At 44.7% G+C, this 27,687-nt stretch overlaps 1 protein-coding gene across 2 annotated transcripts in view; it reads left to right on the forward strand.

Moving 5' to 3' along the window:
- Positions 1-27,687, forward strand: part of Gabbr2 (gamma-aminobutyric acid type B receptor subunit 2) — a 367,556-nt gene that overhangs the window by 281,806 nt on the left and 58,063 nt on the right. For both annotated transcript variants that reach the window (XM_087183622.1, XM_004864946.4), the window contains exons 10-12: positions 337-487; positions 3,723-3,855; positions 22,690-22,797. In XM_087183622.1, the coding sequence (XP_087039748.1) occupies positions 337-487; positions 3,723-3,855; positions 22,690-22,797 (392 nt within the window). The remainder of the gene's footprint in view (positions 1-336; positions 488-3,722; positions 3,856-22,689; positions 22,798-27,687) is intronic.

A 27,687-nucleotide genomic window follows, 5' to 3' on the forward strand; every position in this document is an offset into this window, starting at 1 on the left:
GCCCTGTGCCTTCCAAGCTGCTGTTACCTTTGGGGATGAATAGTGATGGGTTTTCAACAGTGTAATTAGACCAAATCAAATTCTTGTCTTCTAATAGCTATTAAATGCATCACAAATCCCTTATTGATTCTATTTGGAGAAAGAAATGAGTCCTGGTTCAGGCTCCCTGCTGGGCAGACTGGCCAACCACTGGATCCGGCTCACCCACTACGGGGATGAGCCTGGCATAGAATTTGTGTGCAGGAGTACGGCCAATGTCAAGGACACCCAGGTGAAATTATCCTTGGACAGTGACTGTATACTGGGTTTGACTGATGTCTTCTCTTAACTTTGTAGGATCCGAACCACCAAAGGACAAGACCATCATCTTGGAGCAGCTGCGGAAGATCTCCCTACCTCTCTACAGCATTCTCTCTGCTCTCACCATCCTTGGCATGATCATGGCCAGTGCTTTTCTCTTCTTCAACATCAAGAATCGGAACCAGAAGTAAGCTGTTCATACCCTGCTCTGGAACAACACACTCTGGATGGATAAACCGTATAGTCCAAGTGTAGGATCATCACATGACATATTATCCAGGGGCATGGAAGATTTTAGGGCAGAGTTTTCTGAAGTGTGTTACCTGATCCCTGTAAAGATTTAAGTGTTCTGCATACATTACACACACGTGCACACACACATGTTCACAGAGAGAGGGATGCTGGTTGCACAGGGAAGGCTGAGTTAAATAAATGGGAGGGTCTACTGGCTTTCCCAGAGCTTGGGTTTGCCCAGCATATTTCAGTGTCCAGAAGCAGAGATTTAGAAGACAAAATTCCCCAGCTTCTCTGCCCCCTGCACTTTGGGAACCCTCACTGGAGAGGATCACTTGGTGACAAGGACTCCCACTGGTACATGTGACAGTCCAGGAAGCCCCTCCCTATATCATCTTGTTCCCTCCTGATTCTCCCCTGTGTTACAGATGAGAGCCCCGGAGCTCCGTGGCAGAGGACTGCAGTCCATGTGCAGCAGTGCTTGTCCCTTTGCTTTCTTGCCTTGACCTGTTTTCCCCAATACATGCCCTCATCTCCCCCAGGGGAGAGCCTCACTCAGTTCTGTTCAGCGTGGGGAGAACAGGCCACCACTCAGTACCACTGTCAACCAGGCACCACGAGCTTCTCTGGTTTCCCTCACAGATCCCTAAACCTAGCCCCCTCCTTGTCGTGGGAGAGGTCAAGCAGGGGGTCAGAGCATGCACCACCTGGGGGCAGCCTCGGTGCCCACCCAGGAACATGCCACAGTTCTGCCATCCTGCCCAGAAGCCACATTTGTCACCTCATAGGCTGCCAGGAATGAACCCAATTCCAAGGGAAACGGTTTTATTTTGTTTCTCTCTCAGTTTGCAAATGAGAAGGTTTGGGGCTTTAGGCTTTTGTGGTTTTTTATTTTGGGAGTTTTTTGAAGGAATTCAGTTTTTTTTTACTTAAATTCTTTTATTGGTACATTGTAGGTATACAACACATTTACATTTCTCATTGGGAATTGTACCTTTACATGATGCATCTTGGTTCTTATTTTTTCCCCATTCCTAGCCCTCCCTTCATCCCCTCTACCCTTCCCTATTTATAAAAAGACTTTATTTCCATTTCTCATCATTTTTCCTTTCCCTTCTTTCCTTTCCCCTGCCCCTCCGACTACCCCTACCCCTTTGGACCTTTTCTTAGCAGTTCAGTTGTTAAACCTATTTCCTGAAGAACAAAGTAGGGTTTTGTCTGCTTGTTGTTTTACTTATCACAATAATACATACATTGCTGCAAAAAACTTGAAGCAACTTTTACTTTATCGGTACAAACCTTAATGATGACCGTACTTGTTAGCATACTGCACAAGGCCTTGGCACATAGTCAGTTCTCAGAGTCAGCCTGCCTCCCTGCACACCTTAAGAGTTCCCATCAATAGGACACACATGTGTAAATACCGAATAGTCTCTCTAGTGTGAGAAACTGAAGGTGTAAATAAGGACTAAAAGGTACAATAGATAATGTGAAATAGGAAGGAAAGGGGCAAAGGGGAAGGGGAAGTGGGAGGGGTAGGGGAAAGGAAAGAAGGGAATGGAATTAATATGAGAAAATGGAAAAATGGAAACAAAGTCTTTGTAAATAGGGAGGGATGGAGGGGTTGAAGGGAGGGCAGGGGAAGGGGGAAAAAATAAGAACCAAGAGAGATTATGTAAGGGTGCAAATTTCCAATGATGAATGTCATTATATTGTATACCTCAAATGTACCAATAAAATTAATAAAAATTTTAAAAAGAGTTCCCATCAGCAAGCTGCCCCAGCCATAAGATTAAACTGTTTTAATTCTGTAATTACCCCCTCTTGGCTTCCTGGGGGAAAATTACCATATTCTTCCCAAAAGGCAAATGTAGAGGAAAATTTTTGACTGTCTGGACCATTAAACAATCTGCAGATAGGAAATAAATGTTCCTGTGATTTCAAATTCCCCTTACTTCTGCCTTCCTAAATGCATCCTTAAAAGGCTACCTCCTCCAGGAAACTGGCCCCACCTCCTGGTGAGTCCCCTCCCCAGTGTGCTGTGGTAATGAGAGTGAAACCACCTTCATGGCTTATGGAAGGACCGGAGGGCCCAGTACCATTCAGCATCATATGGGCCCTGGGCAGCATGATCAACTAGTTTGTGTCACAGTTGAAGAAACTCGGCCTTGTTAAGTGACTTGCTAAGGTTGCACCTCTAAAGGGTGGCTGGGGCCAAGACCCGGTCCAAGTGCTTCCAACTCAAAAGCCTATGTGTAGTCCCCCCACAAAAAGCAGCAGGCTTTGTACTTCTATCACTTTGACATGTTACATGTTTAAAATGTGAACGATTAATAGAATTGCAGAAAGAAAAATGTTCAGGGGACAATTGACTATAATTACATTCTACAAATGAGGACCTGGACCATGGGGTGCCTGAAAACCTAGGACTTTCTGAACTGATTGTGCTGGGGGAACCAAGGACCTCTGGGGGTAAACTCTAGCTCACTGAGGGCTTAGCTAAGTTCTAGCTGTTGGGCAGGATTCCTGAAGGAAGTAAAAGGGATATGTGTAGAGTTTGAGGATATACACAGTGCCCCAACTGGGGCCTGGTGAAGATAAATGTGGGGGGTTGAAATGGGGGCTCCCTTCTCCGCCTGGGAGAGGCTGGTAACTGTGTGGCCACTTTGTGCATGGAACAGTGAGTTTTCGAAGTTCACAAAGGGAAGCAGAGGAGGTACTTATTCAACACCCACTGAGCACAGTTCCTGAGCAATCTTAAATACTCACCCGCAGACCACCTTGAAGATGTCTGCTTGAGATGTGGTGTTGGAGTCTCCCTCCTCACTGTAAAAGGCCCCTCAACTTCAAAACCTATTGACTTCATGCTTTTGCATTTTGAAAATTTGAAAATTAAAATGGATGAAGAAGTTGATGCAACAAGCTCTCCCTAGAGAAATGATAGATGAACTTGACAAAGGAGGCAGGCAAACCAACAAGTAGAAATTATACAGTTGTCTGAGGTGCGTTGATGAAGAGGTAAATGGGCCCAAGAGGGTGAGGATGAGGAAGGAGAGGAAACCAAGGCTTCCATTTTTCTCCTCTCCTTTAGATAGCATTGCACACACCTAGGAGGCACTGGGAAACATTTGATGGAGGAATAAATAAACGAACAGCTCTGTAAATGTGTCATCTCTTTCCCTTGCCAGGCTGATAAAGATGTCAAGTCCCTATATGAACAATCTTATAATCCTTGGAGGAATGCTGTCCTATGCATCTATATTTCTCTTCGGCCTCGATGGATCCTTTGTCTCAGAAAAGACCTTTGAAACGCTTTGCACTGTAAGTTGTTCTGCATGTGACAATAGTATAAGATTTCTTGATGACTTCAGTATTCAAACACAGATATAGACCCAGAAATGTACAGAAATATGTGGATAGGCAGGAAAAAACCCATTCTACTGTTTTAGACTTAACAGGGAAGTACTATGTCACTTTCAGACCAAAATGAACCTAAGCCTTGCCTATAACACTAAGGTGATGGGTTTAACAGGCCACTGTGGGATGACAGCCCACTGAGAAATGTCTAGACATCCCAGGAAGGGGAAGGAGGGGAATTATCCACCAGATGCACATCAGCAGCCAGAGTTAGGGTCAAGGTCAAGGTCACTTAACAGGAAACAAATCCTCCCATCTACCTGAGTAACTCTCATAAGGTGTGATAAAATTTTTTAAATTAATTTATTGGTACATTTTAAGTATATAATATAATGACATTCATCATTGGAAATTTGCACCTTTACATAATCTGCCTTGGTTCTTATTTTTTCCCCATTCCCCTGCCCTCTCTTTAACCCCTCCATCCTTCCCTATTTACAAAGACTTTGTTTCCATTTTTCCATTTTCTCATATTAATTCCATTCCCTTCTTTCCTTTCCCCTAGCCCTCCCACTTCCCCTTCCCCTTTGCCCCTTTTCTTCCTATTTCACATTATCCATCATACCTTTTAGTCCTTATTTACACTTTGAGTTTCTCACACTAGAGAGACTATTCGGTATGTACACATGTATGTCCTATTTATTTCACTTAAGAGGATCACCTCCATGTGCATCCATTTAGCTATAAATGTCTCTAATTTCTCATTTGTTATGGCTGAGTAGTACTCCATTTTATTAAAAAGCCACATTTTCTTTATCCAGTCTCCAGTTGATGGCCCATTGGGCTGCTTCCAAGTTTTAGCTATTACAAATTGTGCTGCTATGAACATGGGTGCACATATATCACTGTGGTATGATTCTTTTAATTCTTTGGGGAAGACACCCAGCAGGGGAATAGCTGGGTCAAATGGTACTTCCAGTCCTAGTTCTTTGAGGTATCTCCATACTGGTTTCCACGGTTGTTGCACAAGTCTACACTCCCACCAGCAGTGGAGCAGTGTTCCTCTTTCCCCACAGCCCTGACAGCAATTTGTTATTGGTTAATTTCATGGTAGCAGCCATTCTTTCTGGGGTGAGGTAGAATCTCAGTGTTGTTTTTATTTGAATCTCTCGAATGACCAGTGGTGTTGAACATTTTTTCATGTTTCTTTGCTATTTCTACTTCTTTGTCTGAGAAATGTCTGTTCATTTCAGATGCCCATTTTCGGATTGAGTCTTTAAATTTGGGAGGTCTGATTTTTTTTGAGTTCTTTATAGATTCTAGATTTATAGATTCTAGGTAGTAGACCTTTGTCTGAGGAATAGCAAGTGAAAATTTTTTCCCACATTGTGGGTTGTCTCTTCACACTGTTGGTGGTTTCTCTTGCTGTGCAGAAGCTTTTTAATGAGAAGAGATCCCACTTGTTGATTGTGCTAGTTTATGGGCAACTGAAGTTTTGTTCATAAAATCTTTGCCTACACTGATGGCTTCAAGAGTTCTACCTAACTGCTGTTCCAGCTGGTTCAGCATTTTTGTTTTAATATTTAGATCTTTAATCCATTTCGATATTAGTTTAGTGCATGGTGAGAGATATAGGTCTAGTTTTAATCTTTGGCAAGTTGAAACCCAATTTTTCCAGCACCATTTATGAAAGAGGCTGTCTTTCCTCCAGTGAGGGTTTTTGGCTCCTTTGTCAAAGATGAGGTGGCTGAGTGTGTCTGGAGTTGTTTCTGCATCTTCTAATCTGTTCCACTGGTCCTCAGGTCTGTTTCTTTGCCAGGACCATGCTGTTTTTATCACAGTAGCTTTGTAGTATAGTTTCAAGTTGGGGGTTGTGATACCCCCTGCCATGTCTCTGTTACCTAGAATTGCTTTTGCTATTCTGGGTCTCTTCTTGTTCCAAATGAATTTTTGGATTGTTTTCTCAAGGTCTGTGAAGTATGCTGCTGGGATTTCAATTGGGATTGCATTGAATCTATATAGCAGTTTTGGAAGTATGGCCATTTTCACTATGTTGATTCTTCCCACCCAGGACCAAGGGATGTCTTTCCATTTTCTGATATCATCTTCATTCTCTCTTTTCAGAGTGCTATAGTTTTCAGAGAAGAGGTCTCTGATTTCTTTGTTAGGTTGATTCCTACATATTTCAGTTTTTTGGATGCTATTGTAAAAGGAACTGTTTGCCCTATTCCTGTCTCAGTGAGTCTGTTGTTCATGGATAATGTGAAATAGGAAGAAAAAGAGCAAAGGGGAAGGGAAAGTGGGAGGGATAGGGGAAAGAAAAGAAGGAAATGGAATTAATATGAGAAAATGAAGGAAACAAAGTTTTTATAAATAGGGAAGGATGGAGGGGTTGAAGGGAGGGCAGGGGAATGGGGAATTGATTTTTGTGTGTTGACTTTGTATCCAGCTACTTTATTGAGTTTGATTATTAAGTCTAGAAGACTTTTGGTTGAGTTCTTGGGGCCCTTTATATACAGTATCACGTCATCTGCAAATAATGACAATTTGACCTCTTCATTTCCTATCTTTATTCCTTTTATTTCTTTCTCTTGTCTAATTGCTGTGGCTAATATTTCCAAGACTATATTGAACAGGAGTGGTGATAGTGGACATCCTTGTCTAGTTCCTGATTTTAGTGTGAAGGATTTCAGTTTTCAACCATTTAGTATGATATTGGCTGTTGGTTTTTCATAGATGGCTTTTATCAGATTGAGGTAGAGACCATCTATTCCAATTTTTTGTAGGATTTTTATCAAATGCATGTTGGGTTTTTTCAAATGCTTTTTCTGCATCTATTGAGATGATCATATGTTTTTTGTCCTTGGCTCTATTGATATAATGTATTACATTGATTGCTTTCCATATGTTGAACCATCCCTGCATCCCTGGGATGAATCCCACTTGGTCAGGGTGTATGATCTTCTTGATGATCTTCTGCATTCTATTTGCCAGTATCTTATTAAGGATTTTTGCATCTATGTTCATTAGTGAGATTAGCCTATAGTTCTCTTTTTTGGTTAGGTCTTTCTCTGCTTTGGGTATCAAGGTGATGCTTGCTTCCAGGAATGAATTCAGGACTATTGCTTCCTTTCAATTTCACTGAAGAGTTTAAACAGTGGTGGCAGTAGTTCCTCTCTGAATGTCTTGTGGAATTCAGCAGTGAAGCCATCAGGACCCAGACTTTTCTTAGTTGGTAAGTTTTTAATTATGTTTGCAATTTCAATGATTGATATTGGATTGTTTAGAATTTTTAGGTCTTCTTCGTTCAACTTTGGTAATTCATATATATGAAGGAATCTGTCCATTTCTCCTGTGTTTTCCATCTTATTGTTGTATAGGTTCTCAAAGTAGATAATATGATCCTCTGGATTTCTGCTGGGTCCATTATAATTTCATCCTTTTCATTCCTAATTGCATGGATTTGGGCCTTTTCTTTCCTTTTTCTGATAAGGTTGGCTAAGGGTTTGTCAATTTTGTTGATTCTTTCAAAGAACCAACTCTTGGCTTCATTGATTTTTCTGTATCATTCTCTTAGTCTCCATTGCATTGATTTCTGCTCTGATCATTATAATTTCCTCTGTATAAGCTTTGGGTTTGTCCTTCTCTTCTTTTTCTAGAAGCTTGAGGTTCAGCATCAGGTTGTTTTCCTAATATGTGTATTCACTGCTATGAATTTCCCTCATAAAACTGCTTTCATTGTGTCCCATAGATTCCAATATGTTGTATTGTCATTGTCATTTAATTGTAGAAACTGTCTGATTTCTTCTTTAATTTCCTCTGTGACCCATTGGTTTTTCAGAAGTGTGTGGTTCAATTTCCACGTGTTTATGAAATTCTTGCAGTTTCTTTTGCTATTGATCTCTAATTTCATTGCAGTATGGTCTGATAATATACAGGCAATAACTTCAGTTCCTTTGCACTTACTTAAACATGTTCTATGAGCAAGTATGTGGTCTATTTTGGAGAACGACCCATGTGCAGCTGAAAAGAATGTGTATTCTGATTTTGTGAACTGGAACACTCTGTAAACATATGTTAAGTTCATTTGTTTGTGAATTTGATTGAGTTCTAGTATTTCATTACTTATTTTTTGTCTAGTTGATCTATCTATTTGTGACAGTGGGGTATTTAGGTCCCCCACTACTATTGTATTAGTGCTTATTTGATTTCTTCATGTCTGTTAGTATTTGTTTTATATAGTTGGGCACACTAGTGTTTGGTGCATATATGTTTATGATTGTCATCTCTTCCTCTTGGATTGTTCCCTTTACAAGGATGCAGTGTCCTTCTTTGTCTCTCTTAATCAGTATTGGTTTGAAATCCACTTGATCTGCAAATAGGAGAGCTACTCCTGCTTTTTTTCGGTTTCCTATTGCATGGAGTATTGTTTTCCACCCTTTAACTTTCAGTCTATGAGTTTCTTTTTGAATTAATTATGTTTCTTGTATGCAGCATATTGTTGGATCTTGCTTCTTGACCCATTCTGCCAGTCTATTTCTTTTGATTGGTGAATTGAGACCATTAACATTGATGGTTATAACTGTTACCTATTGACTTATCATTGTTATGACTTTTTCTTTTTGTTGGATTCTCCCCCTTTGCGTTTAATTTCTTGTCGTGCCCAATGGATTCATTCTGCTGAGCTTTCTGGGGTTGTGATCCTCGTTGTCTTTTCCTCGGATATTGTCTAAAACTTTTTGGAGTGCTGGTTTGGTATTCATGGAGTTCCTAAGGTGCTCTTTGTCATGAAAGTATCTGATTTCTCCATCAATTTTGAAAGATAGTTTTGCAGGGTACATCAGTCTGTGTTGGAGGCTGTTTTCCTTTGGGGCTTGAAATACGTCACTCCAAGCTCTTCTTGCCTTGCGGGTTTGCATTGAGAAGTCTGCTGTGATTCTGATGGGCTTTCCTTTGTATGTGATTTGTTTCTTTTCTCTAACTGTTTGCAGAATTTTGTTCTTCTGTTGGATTTCTGGAATCTTAACTATTATATGCCTATGTGTAGATATTTTTGATCAAGGCTAGTTTGAGTCCTATATGCCTCCCTTATCTGTATGTCAGGTTCTTTTCCCCTGCTTGGGAAGTTTTCTGCCATCACTCCTGTGAACACTTCTTTTATGTCATCTGCACTCTCTCCTGTTTCTTCACTGACTCCAATCAGTCTTATGTTATTCTTCTTTGCATCATCTAGCAGCTGCTGGATTGATTTCTCATGGTCCCTTACTATTTTAAAGAAATTTTTCTTTCCTAGTCACTAATTGCAATCTTATCTTCTGTATCTAAAATTCTGTCCTCACATTGGCTCATTCTGCTGTGTAAACTTTCAGTGGAGTCTTTAATCTCCTGGAAATCTGTTTGCTTCTGTTTTATGGATTCCATTTGTTTCCTATGTTGGGATTCCATCATGTTCCTCAGCACCTTTGGTTTTTTATCTGTGTCCTCTCTAGATTTATTAATCATGTCTTGCAGTATGAGCACAATCTCTGCTGTTATCAGAGAAATTATTTCTGATTTCATTTTTTCCAGATCCTCTTTTGTTGCCACTTCAGGGAGTCCAGGTGGTTGACTATCAGATTGTTCCATCTCGTTTCCCTTTGGGATTGCTTTAGGTGGTCTGGGAGTCTGGTTCTGAGACTTGTTTAAGTGTCTTCTCATTTTCACGGGGTGGGGGTGGGGGTGTGTGCTGCTGGCGCCCGTGCAGCTCACCTCCTCAGCACTGGGGGTGGTGGTACAGTGCCCCAGAATGTTCACTTCCTCTGTGCTGGGGTCAGCTCTGCTCCTTGGTGCTGCAGGTGGCGGTATGGCAGCCGATAAAATATGTTCATATGGCTAACCTTGAATCATATAGAACAATTGTCATCTCATTTTCTATTCAGTGGTATTTTTCAATCATCTTTTTTCATTATTGCCTCCCTCAGGAGCCTTTTTGACCTAATCATCCCACCCATGAAGTTTTAATACCAGAGATATACTGTGTATCTATGTTCTATATGTGTATCTATGGTTCACACATAAAAGAATGATGTTTCTCACATTCAAGAACCAGTGTTGAACCAGATGCAGGGTGCAAGCCTGTATTCCCAGCTACTCGGGGAGACTGAGCCAGGAAGATCTTGAATTTAAGTCTAGCCTGGGCCACTTAGCAGGACCCTATTTCAAAAGAAACAAAAGAGAGAGAAAGAGAGCAAAAGAGAGAGAGAGAGAGAGAGAGAGAGAGAGAGAGAGAGAGAAGAGAGAATATGCTGGCTCCCAAGGAGGCTGTATTGTACTCACTAAGGACATATGATTTAAGGAACCCCAACACAGTGTAATGTATTTACTATATTTTGAAAAATAAATTAACATTTAAAAAATTTGGATCCCCAAAGAAATGCCCTGTAGTCATAGAAAGAAAAAATGAGGGTGAGGGGAGAAGCTAGATATTAACAATTAGCAATTGTGGAACTCTCAGCTGAAAGTCTCATTGACCCACACCAGTTGTGGGTGAGCCATTTGGGTCTCTTTACTGTCCCAGCTGTACTAACTCACCCAGTTCTCTACGTGGAAGATGAGAGCTACTGGGGATTGTTAAAGCATCAGCATCAACTGGATAAATCCAAAAGCAACTCTTTGTTGTTGCTATTTCTCTCAGGGTGTTGAGAGCAACACAGGCCCTCTTTTGTGCAACCATCTCTTGTAGGTCCCATTTACTGCTCTGAAGTTTTAAGTTGCCCACTGCTGGGCAATGATATGTGAGAGCTGGCAGAGAGTCATACACAAGTGAAAGACCTCTATAGCATGCAACAGGCTATCCCCAACCCATGCCTTGGACTCTTAGGGCTGCAACTAGTCCCTGTGACAGCACATGAAAAGGGAGAAGGCTCCCTGGATCCTATGTTCTAGGTGACAGTACCCCTCTGTTGTCTTGTGTAGATGATTAGATCAGACTGACTTCTACACGGCATGAAGAATTTGTTGGCATTACCAGTGACAACAGTGTGACTTGCCCAGCAAGGGAGATGTCTACAGATATGCTTGTATTAACAAGTTCCACTGAGAAGTGTATGGCCAAGTCCTCAGTCACTAAGAAGGGCAGTGAGGTCAGCATCTCCTCCTGGGAATGGCCTGGAGGACAGTCAACCCATAGAGCTCCAGGATTCACTTTGCCACTCAGGGTTTTCTCTTCCAAGTTCATCAGTGCCTCTCCTGCTTTAATTTACTCTTCTGGGAATTAAGAAGGTGAAGACAAGAGCCACAAGTTCCTTGTGCACCTGGCTTCAGGCTGCCCGGAGTCCGCTTCCAGAGATGCTGAGATGCCCAAAAGTCTTTGTTCCCTGTCCAAAAGCAGGGTTTGTTTCCTAAAGAGTGTGACCCTCTGGCCCTAGAATGCTAATTGCTGTGCATGGAAGCATTGGTAGTGTTAGAGGAGCTGACAAGGCCATTAAGTCCCCCATATTCCTGCACCAGCTTAATTTCTGTACCCTGTGAAGCCCAGCCCTATCATGGACATTGCCCTTTTCTGTGCTCAGCTTTCCTGAGCACAGGTGAGGCCTGAATAAGGGGCTTCCTGACAAAGTTACTAGAGGAGATTGAGGATCCCCTCTTCTATCTGGGCTCCAGACACCTTCCTAAGTTCAAGGACACCTTGATAATATCAGTATTGAAAACAGCGCCAGGGCTAGTCTGGTGACTTCTAACTTACAAGTTCTCCAGCCCCTCAGTGGCATCCCTGACAGGCAAGAGACCTGCCTCTGGCCCCAGCCTGGAGTCAGTGTACAGAACTCCAGCCTGGTTCCACCAGGGCCCCCATCCCTCTGGGGCCGCTGCCTAGCTCCTTGTCATTTGCCACCAGGCACCAGGAATGCCTCCAACATGCTGAGTGGGAGTGTTGGGCACAGAGAGACCCAAGACAGACCCAAGAGCTGCCCACTCAGAGAGTCTCCATCCCAGAGAGAAGCCCGCTGTGTCACCCATGTGCCTGCTAAGCCCATATGTCAGCTCGGGTGCTTTCTTGAGTTTGACCTCAATTCTACAAATGCTGTGTGATGCCGGCTAGGGAGCAAGAAAGGGACATCCCCCACACCCGGGTTTTTTCTTTTAATGAAGCCTGACATTCTATTCTGGGAGTTGCGCTCATTTGTGTGAGGGGAAGGTTGTCCTGGGAAGCCTGGGAAGGTGGAATGAATAAATCATAAAGTGCTTTACAAATCGGCATTAGCTCAGAGCACAAGGGCTCGGGAAGATGTAGGAGCCTGGTTCTCACCACCCCTGAGAATTAAATCGTTGGCACTTGGGTGTTTCCAAGCTGCACAAAGGGAGTCCAGTCATGACTGGGAGAAGGTGTGGAGGAGCCCCTCTGGAGAGAACTGGATCAGCTCTGAAGTGTGCGCTGTGCAGGGCCTGGAGCTGGGTCCCTTACCCAGTGATTCCCACCTTTCCTCTCCCAAGACACAGAAAGTTCTTGAATTTAGAGCCTAAACAATCCTAGGTCAACACCTTGTGGTTTTCCCTTTATCTGTGGTTGCAGAGAAGGTGGATCCTTTTTTCTACTCAGTACCTCTGATCCCGTTCCCACAGGGCCTAAAATGCTGACCCAGCAAATTCTCACTGAGCAAGCAGGGAGCAAAAAGAAGCTGGGCAGTGGAGTGATCATAGATCTAAAACAGCCTTGGTTTTGTCATCTGAACAATGGGTATATGATCCTTCCCTACTAGATGAAGCCATGAGTTGCAAGAGACAATTCAGACAACCCCAGGATGTAGAGTGAGTGCAGGTATGAGTTTGGGAGACAGAGTATGTGTGGTTTCCTGGTGTCCACACTGTCCTATAAGAACAAGGCCAGGATATAAGGTAGATCTTGAAGTCAGCTTCAGTTGTGCTGCTGTGTATCAGATCATTCTGTTCTGGTGCTCTATGAATGCCCCCTTTGGTTTCCTTTTAGTTTTTAATATAGAAACTAGGCACAAAGATGAACCATGAGCACCACCTCAGGAAGAAACCTGTGACAGTCACAAGATCAGGCCCTCTAGGAGTTGAGCCTCTGCTCGGAGGAGCCATTATAAGCTGGACGGGAGGTGGGTGCCTGTGTGAGCACGGCTGTGTGCTTTCTCCCTCTCTCTCTCTCTCTTTCTCTCTTGCAAGGGAAGCAGCTATACTTAGTTCCCATCCCCCACACCCTGACCCTTTCTGGAATCAACCCAGCCGTCAGTGCTGGTTTCAGCAAGTCTTGCAAACACATCTAGCTCCATGGTGCTGTCTCCCTGGACACTGTGTTGGTAGTGAAGTCACCATGGCAACGTGGCCCCTGTGGGCACAAAGCTGCTCAGGCGGAGGTGCTGGGTGCAGGGCAGTGCCTGGGTGCCAGGAGCAGGGGATGCCCACACTGCCCAGCCAGCCTGACCCAAAAAGCCTGGCTCAGCCTGTCCAAGAGGGAGCCAGACAGGTGGAAAAAAAGAAGGCTTGTGGGTCTTCACTGCAGAGTGTAGGGAAACCCCCACTCTCATATGGGAGATATGGGAAGGGGCTCTACAGACAGGATGAGGTGCGGGATGGGTCTCCTGCAGCTCCCAGGGTGAGGGAACATTGCTGGAGGTGGAGCTAGTCAACAGCTTTATGCTGGCTTCCCAGTCCGAGCCCTCGTGGGGTTCTGCACCTTCTGCTGTGATATACAAGAGACTAGCTTTCTGCTGCCAGGTGTGGCCTCTCCTCCCAGCCCTGCACCACCTGGCAAGGGAGGAGTTGCTTTCACACCTCATGAGGAGAAAGCAGAAAACCTGTCCTGCAGTGTTGGGTGGCAGGACTAAGGCGCAAATTGAGCTCTGTTGAACTATAGAAATGCCTCTTATGCTTTTTCTCCTTTTCTTCCTCCTCATTCTCTTCTTCAAAATATTTTAATTTTTTATTAGATAAAAATTTATATCAAGATTTATATCAATAAAAACAAATCAGCTATGTTCTTAGGGATCTGATAAACATTTATCCCAACCAAAATTTTTGTGCATTCAGATCTTTAAAAATTGAGATATAATCCATATATGATAAAACTCACTCTTTGATGGTGTATGCTTCAGTGATTTTGGTATATTAATTCATTTTTTGATGCATCCCCAGAGTGTATTTAAGTGTCTAGAGCAAAAGAAAGAGGCTGTGCTATCAGACTGCTTGTGTTCAAACCCCAACTGAAATGCTCCCTAGCTGTGCAATTTTAAGTTATCAACATCTCTAAGTCTTGGTTTACTCTTCTCTAAAATGGGGATAAAAATAGGGTTGTAAGGATTAGGTGAGGTGATGTATCTAAACAACTTAGTGCCTACCATATAATAAGATTCAGTAAATGTTAGTTACTGTTTGAATGAATGAATGAATGAATGAATGATGAGATTATGCCAAGGTAATTGTGTTCACCCTTGGACACTGCTAAGAGAGACATTAATAAAGCAGAGTACGCTTGGCTGGAAAACTGGTTAGTGCTGGTCAGTTTGGTATCATAATGATGATGGCAATTCCTGGCCCAATATTGCCTTACTCTGTTGAATTGGGTTGGGGACAAGCCACTTGTGCGGCTTTGCCACCTGGAGTGCTAGAAGGGGCCCCAAGGCAGGCTGTGAGGGTAGCAGGAGTGACAAAGGTGTGGGCTCTGTCAGAAGAAGCCAGTTCTGCCCAGGGCTGCTCTGTGGGAGCTCACAGGAGTGTGGCTCAGTGCTGGGTCTCCCAGCCACCTCCACACTCTGACAGTCCCAACTCCTCTATTTACTGATTTGGTTTGATTTGCTTTGGTTTGCTTTGGTTTGGTTTTTGCAGTACTGGGGATTGAACCCACAATAGGCAAGTGCTATACCACTGAGCTACATCTCGAGCCCTTTTTATTTTATTTTGAGACAAGACCTCACAGTTTTTTGTTTGTTTGTTTGTTTTGTTTTGGTACCGAGGATCGAACTCAGGTCCTTGCGCTTGCACAGCAGGCGGAGAAACCACTGAGCTAAATCCCTGGCCCAAGACCTCACAGTTTTGAGAGTTCTGAAGTTGCATTCCTCCTGCCTCAGCTTCCTGAGTATTCCTGGGAATACCCAGCTGCCACAAACCCAGCTATGTATTGTATATGTATATGTGTGTGTGTGTGTGTGTGTGTTTTCCTTTAAATATACACACCATAAATGTATTGCTCAATGAACTTCCACAAACTGAACTCAGCTGAGAAAACCAGAATTCCTGCTAAGCAAAAGAGCATTACCAGCACCCAGGAGGCCTCCCTACACCAAAAGTGTGCTCCCCCCTGGCTTCTTCCTGCACAGACAGCGCCATTCAGTGCAGGCATGAATCGCCTCGGGTCTTGATGAAATGAAGACTCTAGCTCAGGATGTCGGGGTGCATTCTAACCCTCTCCCAGGGAACGCTGGTGCTGCATCCCCAGCCCACACATACCGCAGCAAGAAGAAGATTAGTGCCCACAGCTTTCTTGTTGTGCTTGTCTCTTGGAGACAGGGCTTGCAGACAACAAGGAAGGACCAGAAACCTTGTCCCCTGAGTTCCAGCTGCGGGAAGACAGGCTGCTGGGCTGGAAGATGCTGGGGCGTGGCCTCCCCCCTGGACCCTGGGGAAGCAGAGCAGTCCCATCCCAGCTGAGCTTGAGTCCTTAGCCTGATTCCAGCCTCTTCACTCTGCTCCTAGTTAGGGTGGGCTCAGGATGGGCATCCAGGGATGTGATACAGAGTCCCTTCACTTGCTTGGAGAGCACAACGCCCTCTTCTCACCCTGTCGGAGATGCTGGCATTTTTCTGACTCTAACCAAAAAGACAGAAGCTACCCATGAACACCTACTTGGCCTCCCATTAAATTCAGGTCCAATAGGAATTAGTAAAATGTTTTCAAGGAAAAGGCCATAAATATGCGGTTTGGGGTTATTTGTTTCTTTCTTTCTTTTGCCTTTTGCCTTTTGTTTTTTTCTTTTTCCTCTTTGAGGCAGCTGAGAGGAGGTAAAACAGTGGAATAATGTGGGCTTGGAACCAGGTGTGGTGGCACATGTCTAATCCCAGCACTTGAGAGGCTGAGGCAGGAGGATCACTGTGAGTTCAAGGCCAGCCCGGGCTACATAGCAAGACCCTGTCTGAAAAGCCAGATGATGATGATGATGACGATCGTGATGATGATGATGATGTAAGCTTGGGGACTGTTTCAGCAAGCTATTCTGTGTTCTCAGGTGAAGTGCTTGGTGGCTCAGAAGGTGGCAGGAGGCCAGGCGATACCCACAGGACTTGATGATGGCCTTACTTGGCAAGTTCAGATCAGTACAGGGAAGTGGCTCCGGGAACTGGTGCTAATGCAGCCTGCTTGGGCTATCTGGAGTGCTGGATGGGGTGCAGGTCCCCTTCATGACAGTGGGCTCCTCATCCCCACTCCAGCCATTGAGGCCCTTCCAGAGGAGGGACTGAGGAGATACAGGGACCCTCAGACTCCAGCAAATGGGTAGTTGATATCCCCCCTCCCCACAGCTCATGTGGTCACCCCTGCCTCACTGGCCCTCTTGTCACCCTTCCTCCCTTCATCTGATAATATTCCCCAGGTGGCTCCTGTGTGGCTGGCCCAGTAAGCACAGACCCTAACAGTCACTGCCCTCAGGGAGCCAGCAGCGTGGGCCAGAAGACACAAGGAAACAGGGACCCCGCCCAGCCTTCGCTGTGTTGTATGCCCTGATGGAGACAGGTCTCAGGGAGGGGAACGTAGAGGAGCAACTCAGGGGAGACTTAAAATAGTCCTGTTCATCTGAGGGAGCCCTAGCCTCTTACTTCCCAAAAATTGGCTACCAGCCACAGTCACTGTGGTGTAGCCACCCGGCCCTCTCTCTCTTGTCCTAGCACCTGCTTGTCCCGATCTTCTGTCCCCATCTTCTCCATACAGTGGCATGGCAGCACATACCAGCCACCCCCAATACACACTTACGAGGTGTGATCGAAATATGTGCTGTTTAAACTTTTAAAAAATGTATTGCAGTAAAAGACACATTGCTATTAATCCCCTTCAAAATACGCCCCCTTGCTTCAAACACAACTTCACTTTCTGAAGTAGTTCTGGAAGTCCTCTTCCATGAGTCTTTATGAGGTATTGTTTTAAAAATGCAGTGACTGGTGCTGCCAAGGGCCATCCAGAGGAAAGGCAGCTTCATAAAATCATTATGGCATGTCCTCATTCACTTTATTCAACAGATCTGGTGCCATGAGATTTCTGACTCTTCCCCAAAGTCAGCATGACCATGAAAGGTAAATGTTTCAGATCAATTCAGGACATCACGGCAGCTATAATAGCATGACTAAAGATACTAACAAAAGAGGACTTCCAGAACTGCTTCAGAGAGAGACAAGAACAATGGATAAGTGTGTTCAAAGTGAGGAAAAGTCTTTTGAGAGAGATTAGTGGCAATGTCTTTCACCATAATACATTTTTAATATTAACCATATTTTTGATCACACTTCATACACACCCTGTTTCTACCACCTACCTTGAGAATGATGAGCTTCCAGAAAGCTCCCAACCTCCAGCCCTGAGGCACCTGCTGGGCCCGTAAGGGGAGGAGAAAAAAAGCCTCTTCCCTTGCTCCGTGTTGTTCTGTCATCTGAGCCAAGAAACCAAGCAGAGTTGTGCGTTTTGTGCACTACACAAGGACACTGATATCAGGGGCAGCTGGGAGCTGAATTTCAGGTGGGGCTCTGCTCTCTGAGCCAAGCTCTTTGACTGCAAAGGCCTTGAAGAGAGAAGTCTTCTAAAAGGGTCCAGAGGGCATGCCTCAGGAGTCCTCTTGCCAGAGGAGGAGCCTTTCCTGTGATACACCCAAGACTTCTAAGATATCTTGTTGGGCCTGGCTTGGGTGCCAGTTGCTCTGAGAGCCTCCTGCCACCCTTTGAGTTGTTCTGGCAGAAAGGCTGTTCTGGCCTCTGAACTTAAGGAAATTTTCTGTGCAGATCTCACTAAAGGAACCCGATCGAGATTGGTCTTCCATCATGTTTTGGGGCACTCTTCAGTGACTCCTCCCCAAGGGGTCTCGCTGCCACTGCTCCAGGAAGACAAGGCTGGCTCTGCAGACCCCAGGCCTCTGGGTGTCAGCCTGGCCACCCTGTACATCACGGTGCAGGGCTTGCTTTGGGATGGTCTGGGTCTTCCCTCCTTGGCTCCTCACTGGTGATTGCTGGGCTGAGTGGGCAGAAAGGCATATGACGTGTTTGGATGGTGGGGAAGCAGCTTGCCCTAAAGGTCCAGGTGGCCCCATCTGACCTCTCTGTCCAGGGCTCACACCCATCTCTGAGAGAAGGAAGCACAACCGACCACAGCCTCCATCATCTGCCGGAACATACCTGCAAGTGGAGCCTATGCCCATTTTCCTGCCAGTACCCAACAGAACAATGAAAGCCCTTCCCTTGGCCAGACCTGACTTCATATAGAATTGTCCCAGGCATAGATTTTTCTAGCCACTTGGAAATTTGCTCTTTTTCCCCTTTTTCATAGCTGAGGCTGAGATGGGTACTCTCTGCCTGAAGTCCTCCTCCCCCATAGATATGTATGTTTAAGGCATTTGCAGGGAATGCAGAGTAGTTAATGGCTGAGGGGAGGAAAGGAGAGATGTTAACATCAGAAGAGTAAATGTATTCAAGATTTGAGAGAAAGAGTGAAGTCGTGCTAATGAATCAGAATTTGAAATGGAGGTGGCATACTGGAAAACAGAATCACCATAGCTTCTCAGAACCTTCTAGTACATTTGCCATTGCAGAGTCACACAGAAGGGAGGTACCTAGGACATCAACAGATGAAACTACCCTCAGGTAGGAATTACCCCTGTGGAATCCTGACAGGGGGCTCCTCCAAGCTTTGATTGAATATATGTAGTGACAGGGCACTCGCTACCCATTAGACAGTATGTTTTACTTGGGTGGAAGGGACTGCCACAGCCTGGGGTGGTGGCTCTTTTGATGGAGTCCCACTGTCCTGCCTTCCCTGGTCTTTCTCCTGCAGTTGCTTTGTCACTGTTTTAAGAGTTGTCTGCAGAGTGGATGTGAGACCAGAGCTAACCCTGGGCCCTAGCTCGTGGGGTGTGTCTGATGTTCGCATGCAGGAACCCTTCTAGAGGCCCCGTGTTCCTGCCTTCAGCCGCTGGCTCCTGGGTGTGCCCGGGTTAAGCAGTCGGGGAGGAGGTAGAGCATCATGGGAAAGTGGCTGGACTACTCAGCATCAAGGCACTGAGTTCCAGGCTCAGCTCTCAGGCCACACGGGGTTGAGAAAGTGTGTTAAATGCTCTGGGCCTCAGTTTCTTCATTTGCACAGTGATTTCCTCACTCAACTGACTACTCCAAAAGTCACCCCAATTGTTGTTGTTTTTTGTTTGTTTTCATTTGCTACACTTTTTACCTCTGACCTAATACTTGCTGCATGAAAAGATAAACAGCCAAACCGGTGGATAGTGACTCTGACATGAAGGCCCCTGTGACTCTGACAGATGACAGAGTGTGATCTGCTCACTGGAGAGGCTCAGGTCTCAGTTCCCAGGGACTAGCACCTCCTCCCTCTCTGTTCTCTTTATTTTCCCTGCACCCTTGGATTATAACCTGTGCCCTCTCAAAAGTACAATGCTTCATTCTTGCCCATCTGATTTCCCCTTTGCTTTTAAAATGAAAAATAAGTAAGTGGAAAAAAATAGAAGGCTAAGTCCCCACCTGGACCTCATTAGCATTCACACTTCACATGGGTTTCTGCACAATCCGTGGGGACCATTGTCCTTCCCGTGCCTCGGGACTGAGCCTTGCCACATGCCCAGCCCATTTCCACTTTTTAAGTTCCTTTTGTTAGTACATGTGTATAATACGTAGTGATTACATTCATCGTGGGGAGTTGGTTCATGGACATAACACATCTTAATTCTTTTTACATCCTCTTCCTCTCCTCTCCCTCCACCTCTTGGTCCTCTTCCCTCTTGCAAAAGGTCTATCACCCTGCTTCCTATTACCTGTCTTTTATTTTGCTCTTTCTTTATATCTTGGGTTTCTCATATAAGAGAAACCATGTGATATTTGGGCTTGTGTGTCTGATTTATTTTACTTAACATTATGGTCTCAAGGTGCATCCATTTTCCTACAAATGACTCAAGTTTATCTTTTCATGGCAGAGTAGTACTCCATTGTGTATATATACATTTTCTTTATCCTTTCAGCTGTTGATAGACATATAGCTTGCTACTAGGATTTAGCTGTTATGAGTTGTGCAGCTATAAACATGGATATGCATATATCACTGTAATATGATGTCTTTAACTCTTTCAGGAAGATGCCTAGAAGAGGAAAAGCTGGGTCAAATGGAATTTCTAGTTTCAGTTTGTGAGGAATCTCCATACTGATTTCCATAGTGTATATTCTTGGACCCTTTGTCAAAGATCAGATAGCGGAATGTTATGGTTTGTGTCTAGATGTCTCCTCAAAATCTCATGCGGTCATAGGCTGTTTTGGAGGTGGCTGGATCTAGAGTGTGTGATTGATTCATGGTGGGGCTAGGTCCAAGCTAGAATTAAGGGCGTGAGTGCTATGTGCCCTAAGTATTCTGTAAAAGGGGCAGAAAGATGCTGTTAAAGTCCTTGTTGCTTTTGCTACCTTGTACACATTGTTGTTTCTCCTCTGTGATGCCTGCCTGCCATCCACCCTGCCTTGAAGCCAGCTAATTATGGACTGAAACCTCTATGAACTGTAAGCCAAATAAACCGCTTCCCCCTTTAACTTTGGGTGTTGGGTATTTTTTCTCAGCAATGAAAGAAAAATAACTAAAACACTGAATGTACTTGGGCTCATTTCTGCATCCTCTATTCTGTTCCATTGATCCACATGTCTGTTTTCATGCCAGTACCATGCTGTTTTCATCACTTTATCTTTGTAATATAACTTGATGTCTGGGATTGTGATGCTTCTTGCTGTGTTCTTGTTGTCCAGAATTGCTTTTGCTATTCTGAGTCTTTTTTCGGCCATATGAATTTTTGGATTGTTTTCTCTGGATCTGTGAAGAATGCCCTTGATATTTTGATTAAGATTGCATTAAATCTGTATATCAGTTCTGGAAGTGTGGTCATTTTGACAATATTGGTTTCACCTGTCCAGGAATAAGGGCTGTCTTTCCATTTCCTGATGTCCTCTTCAATCTCCTTTTTCAGGATGTTATAGCTTTCATTGTAGAGTCTTTCATTTCCTTGGTTAGGTTAATCCCTAAGTATTTAATATTTCTTGATGCTGTCGTGAATAGTTGTTTTCCTAATTTCTTTCTCCGTGGATTCATTATTGGTGAAAGGGAATGCTATTGATTTTTGTGTGTGTTTGTACCCCGATGCACTAATGAATTTGGTTATTCTAGGAGTCTTTTGGCAGAATTTTTTGGGTCTTCTTTGTACGGGGCTATGTCATCTGCAAATAGTGGTAATTTGACTTCTCATTTTCTTATCCACATCCCTTTTATTTATATCTCTTGTATGATTACTCTGGCTAATGTTTTGAGAACAGGAGTAGTGATGATGGACATCCTTGTTTTGTTCCTAATTTTAGAAGGAAAGCTTTCAGCTTCTTCCCATTTAATATGATCTTGGCAGTAAGTTTGTCATAAATGGCTTTTTGAGACAAGGTCCTTCTATACCTGTTGTTTCAATATTTTTATCATGAATGGATGTTAGATTTTGTCAAAGGGTTTTTCTGCAACTGTTGAGATGATCACATGATTTTTTTACTTCTGTATATGTGGTACATTACATTTATGGATTTGTGTATGTTAGGCCATCCTTGCATCCCTGGGATGAAGCCTACTTGGTTGTGATGTGTGATCTTTTTGATGATTTGCTACACTCTGTTTGCCAGAATCTTATTGAGAATTTTTGCATGTATGTTTGTTAAAGAGATTGGCCTGTAGTTTTTTTAGTTGGGTCCTTGTCTGGTTTTGGAACTAGGGTAGTGCTATCCTGCAAGAATAACTTTGGAAGTACTTCTTCCCTTTCAATTTCCTTAAAACTTTGAGGAGCATTGGCATTATTAGATCCTCTCTGAAGTTCTTATAGAATTCAGCAGTGAATTCACTTTGACACACAGACTGGGAAAGGGAGATGTGCCTCTCTAAAAAGCTGCAGAGCCACAGAGCCAGCAGTCTGAAGGCAGGAGCAAAAGGAATCCGTGAGGGGATGGAGCTGGGATTGGGACTGCAGGTCTCTGAGGTGTTGGAGGGTGTCCATCCCAGACGGGAAGCATGAGGTCTGGGAGTAGTGGCAGTGTAGGTCGGGGGTCTGCATCCTGGAGGCCCCTGATAACTACAGAGCCTGTCCCTGCCTGCAGGGACCCAGATTGTAGACTTGTATCAGGGCCAGCTCAGGACTGGGGAATGAAGTGCACTTTGATCCTGGGGAACAGGTAAGAGCCATATAGACCTTAGTCCTGAGCAGGCACCCAAGGTCCAAGTGTGGGCTTGGCACCCAGACTGGCCTGGGGCTGAGTACCAAGTCTCTGAAGGTTGCACTGGCCAGTAGTAGCCAAGTGGCCTCACCATGGGGAAAGAGGGAAGCAGGAGGAGGGGAGAGAGGGTGGAAGGTTTGACAAGTGGTTGAAAGAACCAAATGTCTGTCAAGCTGAAGTTTGATTGAAGGAGGCTGGTGGGACTCTACAACACACAGAGAGGAGCATCTGTCCCCATCATCTAGAGTCCTGCTGCTGGGTTGGTCTCACCTGACAAGTTCCAGCCACCTCAGGGATGTTAATACCTCTGTTTTCTTGTGGCCTCTAGGTCAGGACCTGGATTCTCACCGTGGGCTACACAACTGCCTTTGGGGCTATGTTTGCAAAGACATGGAGGGTCCATGCCATCTTCAAAAATGTAAAAATGAAGAAGAAGGTAATTATTCTCCCTTTGTTTCAGGGTGTTAGCACTGTGCACACTGCAGTTATTTAGCATATAAGCATTAGGGACCTACTGAGTGCACTGAGCTATTTGCAACATTCTAAGAAAAGGCTGACAGAGGGTTTCTGGGGCACAAGGTACCCAGGGAGGGCTGCATGTATGACGTACCACCTATTAAGGAACCTGGAGGGTGAGTGGGAGTTGATCAGTAAAAGAGAATGGGGATTCTGCAAACCTCACTTGCATCAGCCTGAGGATAGGAGGGATGTATCAAAGGGGCTGAGAAGCTCAGTGTGGCAGGGGCACTGGGGTTTGCAGAGACAGGGTGCAAGAGCAGACTGGAGGGGAAGGTAGGAGCCACATTAAGGAATCTGAAAATGAACTTATGGGCAGAGCATGACTGTTAGGATACAGAAATACAGAACTTGTCTCTTAAACTCTTGCAGTAGTCCAAGTTCTTTCCCTGCTCCTAGACAAAATTTAGAGCAAGCCTCATGACCTGGAAGGCCCTGTGGTCAGTAAGCACCCCCTAATATCCAAAACTTTACACTGAACAATCTGGCCTTCCCCAGCTCAGACCCACGGGAGGGCCCCACCAACCTTAGGTGCTCAGAAGACAGAACAGAAGTGGAGTCACACTGCAGCACCATCAGCTTGCCATCCTCAAGTTTATGGCCGTGAAGGGTACATGGCAGTTTCCTGGGCACCAGCTGTGGACTGCACGCCAGGGAGCTCTGTGTGGCCTGTCCACGCCTGGCTGGCAGGCCAGGTGACCCCGGGGTGGGGAACCTCAGGATGCTTAGGGCTGGGGGGACACACAACAGATGGTCCAGTGGGACACTACTCATCCCTGTCAAGGGCAGTGCAGGAGAGAAAGCCCCGATAATGGAGGACCTACAGAGCACACATGGGAGTCCATAAGGCCCGTTAAATTCCTCCCCTGACTGGCAAACCTGACACCAAGCTGGCATGTAAATTTTTTTATGTCTCTGTCACCACTTAAAGGTCCAACTCTGGGGAGTTCAAACATCATGAAGAATAGGATGGTGGGGGAAGAATAGTATGGTGGCCAAAGAGGGGAGAGAAGCCCATTGTTCTTGGGAACTCACATTCTGCCATCTGTTCCCTGAGACCCCTGGCAGACAGCAAGCCTGCCCAGGAAGTGGGGCCAGCAGGCACTGACCTGCCATGTGACCTCAGACACATCTCTTCATCATTTGGGCCTCTCCTCCCTCATCTGTAGAATGGGGATGTACTGCAGTGGCACTGTGTCCCCAGCTCTGATTCTGTGCCTCCTGCCTGGTGCCAAGTGAACCTCTGAACCCTGAGGCCCACCACTCCCCTCTCTACCGGCAGGACTGCTAGGGGCAGCTACAGCCCTCTGGCCTCCCCAGAGGAGGTGGGGTAGACCCTGCCTTCTCTGCCCGCCACCCCATCCCCAGGCCAGCTCAAGAAGACTAGGGGAAAAAGCCTGGACCAGTTCCCACTCCCTGTGCTCCCTGTTGCTGTCAGGACCAGAAGCACTCACAGGCACCAGAAGAGCAGCCTGATCTCCCTGTTGTTCTCCACCCTGGCTGCACATTACAGTCCCATGGGAACACTGAAAAACTCTTAAGAAGCAGCTCAGCCCGGACCAGTTGAACCCCGATCTCTGCAGAGCTGGAGCTATAGCTGGGCATCAGTAGATTTGAGACTTTCTGAGGTGATATAGTTGACCCTGGGTATCCTGGTTTCATACATTCCCTCATACCCAAATTCACTGCTGTTTAAATCCCATATATAAAATGGTGTAGCCTTTGAGTAGAACCTACACACACCCTCCCATATACTTTAAATCATCTTTACATTACATACAACACCTAATGCAATGTAAATGCTATGTAAATAGTTGTAGAACTATACTGTTGTTGTATTGGTTAGGGAATAATTACAAGAAAAACAGTCTGTGCATGATTAGGACAGATGCAACCATCATGGGCCTAACTAAAACTGTCTGTGGTTGGTTGAATTGCAGATGCAGCTGGGTAGAAAGGAAGGGGCCACTGTATTAATATAGAATCTGTGTTAAAGACCTTCCATCTAGAGCAGGATGACTGCCCCCCCACGGGTCTTAGAAATGCAAAGTGTGGGGGCCCACTGCAGCCCAGTAGCCAGAATCTAGCATCCTTGTGGGCATTGCTGAGGCCAGCCGGGGTGTGAGAGGCATGGGCCCTCCTGCTCGGTAGCTCTGGGTAGGGACATGCTCTGCCACTTGTGGCAGCTCCATCCTAATTTGGAAGAATCACGGTGTTGATTCCTTTGTGTTAATATGTGATTCATCCAAGTTGTCATCTGTAATAAAGAACTGGCCTTTATGTTCCATTATTCATGTGATCACTTAGCAAGAACATTCCGTTGTCTGGCAACTGTCAACAAAACACATCAAGTGAACTTGAGTGTCTGTAGGCTCTGTGTGAACAGTGATGGGACATGGACTCCAGAGACATGGACTCGTTTCCCACTGCACTGCCTGAGCCCTATGAGAACTCTTCTGCCCTGAGGGGCTGCACAAACTTGTGGTGGGCCCAGGGGGCCTAGAACTGGACTTTTCTGACAAATGAGAACACACACACACACACACACACACAGACACACGCACACACACACAGTTTTTTTTCTCTTTGGTTTAACTTTTAACCATTTTTATTATTTTTACTGTTTTCTACTTTTTAAAAAACTTTTCTTCCCCCTCCCCTTTTGTTATTTGTTTAATTCTTCTCTTATGCTTCTTTTGCCTGATGATGTCAGGTTGTGGTGGGGGATGAAATTAGGGCCTTGAAGGGCATGAGGTCAGCCTGAAGGTGAAGAAGAGGGACACCAGAGGACAGTAATTATATCTCAGGGATCCAGAGGGCCACTGTAATGGCGATAGAGCAGCAGAACCAGTGAGGAAAATGACGTCAAGGATGGTGAGAACATTAACTTCATGCAGAGCAGTAGACTCCCCCCACCCCCGCCCCACCCGGCCCACGCCTCAGAGGTTGCTGACATCAGATGGCTCCAGTCACCAAGGTCACCTTCACCTCAGCTCAGTAAATGCCACTGAACTGACCACTTAAAAGTAGTTAAAATGGTATCTTGTATGTTATATGTATTTTACTACATTCAACGACCCAGTAAAACAAAATAATAACAAAAGACGAGTTTGGTTAAATAAAAAACTAGAATCTATGGATGCAGTTGCATTTTGGACTATAGCTGCCTTAACCTTTGCAAAATAATCTGGTCCTTGACTACATATTTGATCCACCCCTGTAAAGTATAAATTTCCCTTCTCTGCCTTACCCTCCTTTAGCCTGTTCCTAGAATAACTAAAGATTGCTCACTCTCCATTCCCCCATTCCCCCTCCCCAGTCTGGCTACTACTACTTTCTACTTTCTGTCTCTGAATTTGACTCCTCTGGGACTCTCACATAAATTAAATCATTCAATATCTCTCCTTGTGTGACTGACTTGTTTTATTAGATTTCTTTTAAAGAAGTTTGAACATTTTTAGTCGACCTTTTAATTTTTTACTTATACATATGTTAGTTTGACATAAATTTATAAATGCAATCCTATACCTTTTTATTACAGTCTTCTTATCTTTTCTCTTGTTCCTTAGTCTCCACCCCTTTGCACTCCACTTACAGTGGCAGGCCCTCCCCAAACACATATACACAAGTATCACCCCATATGGCCACATTTTTAAAGACATTAGAAGGAAAGAAACCTATTAAAGAAAATATTGATACATGACAAGTTAATTCTCCCCAAATTCAACATTTTTATGCCTCATTACTATTTTTTCTAAAGACCAATCATAAAATCTTAAATAAGAAGCTTATTATAGTCTTTATTCTGCCTCTCACTAGGATCAAATTGAACTGTTGCGATGAAGTAGTAACTCAGAGAGGAGACCTTCTGTTCTGGGGGCAGATGTTTTTGAGGACAAATAGAACTTGGTACTAGCACAGACTGTGACACAGAACCTCATCTGGGCTGAGCCTAAGGAAAGGCCAGAGGAGAGCTTCTCCTGCCACCTTGAAGAATCAGCTCCCCAAGTAATGGCAGGAGGGCAGGGCAATGGGTGATATACCCAGGGGCACTATTCACACTGAAGGCTGTAGTGAGCTGGCCCTACAAGAAGGCCAGCCTGGACGAGTCCAATACCTGAAGTTTTTTAAAGAACTAGAGAAATGCACTTTTTTCTAAACAAGAGGTCAGTCAAGTTTCTTCTATAAAGAGCCAGGTAGTAAATACGTGCAATTTTGCAGGATCTACTCTCTCTTTTGCAGCTACTCAGGTCTGCTTTATCGAATGACACCACCTATGGATAAATATGTAAATGAATGGGTGTGGCTGTGTTTCCATACATCTTTATTTACAAAAACAGGCAGTGAGCAAAATCTGTAGTTTTTTAATCTCTTCTCTCAACAACAGTGGGAGGTGACATTTAGAAATGTCATCTCTGTCATTTAGCTGGCTTCTTCTGAACAGTTGTTGTAACCCAGGCTCTGGTCACCAAAGGTGGCTTATATGGGTATTTCTCCATTTTATAGACAAGGAATCTGGCTCAGTGGAGTCAGAGGATTTGTCCAAGATCACACAATTAGTTCATGTCAAATTCAGATCTGACTCCAGAACCAGATGATCATCGTGGTTGCCTTCACTCCCATCTCTAATGACAGAGAGTACATCACTGACAGCTGCCCAGCTCAGGACAGGCCCACGTGTGATGACATCAGTGAATGCTGAGATAACCACGGGAGAAGTCAGGGCAATTTTGGAGGAGTAACCTGAAAAAGAAGAAAATAAATGGTAAAGCTATAGTGAGACTGGAGGCATGGCCTTGCCCAATGCCAG

The sequence above is a fragment of the Heterocephalus glaber genome, unplaced genomic scaffold (genome assembly GCF_053883595.1).
Source record: "Heterocephalus glaber isolate CG9 unplaced genomic scaffold, H.glaber_assembly_v1.0 deba00001481, whole genome shotgun sequence".
NCBI lineage: Eukaryota > Metazoa > Chordata > Mammalia > Rodentia > Bathyergidae > Heterocephalus > Heterocephalus glaber.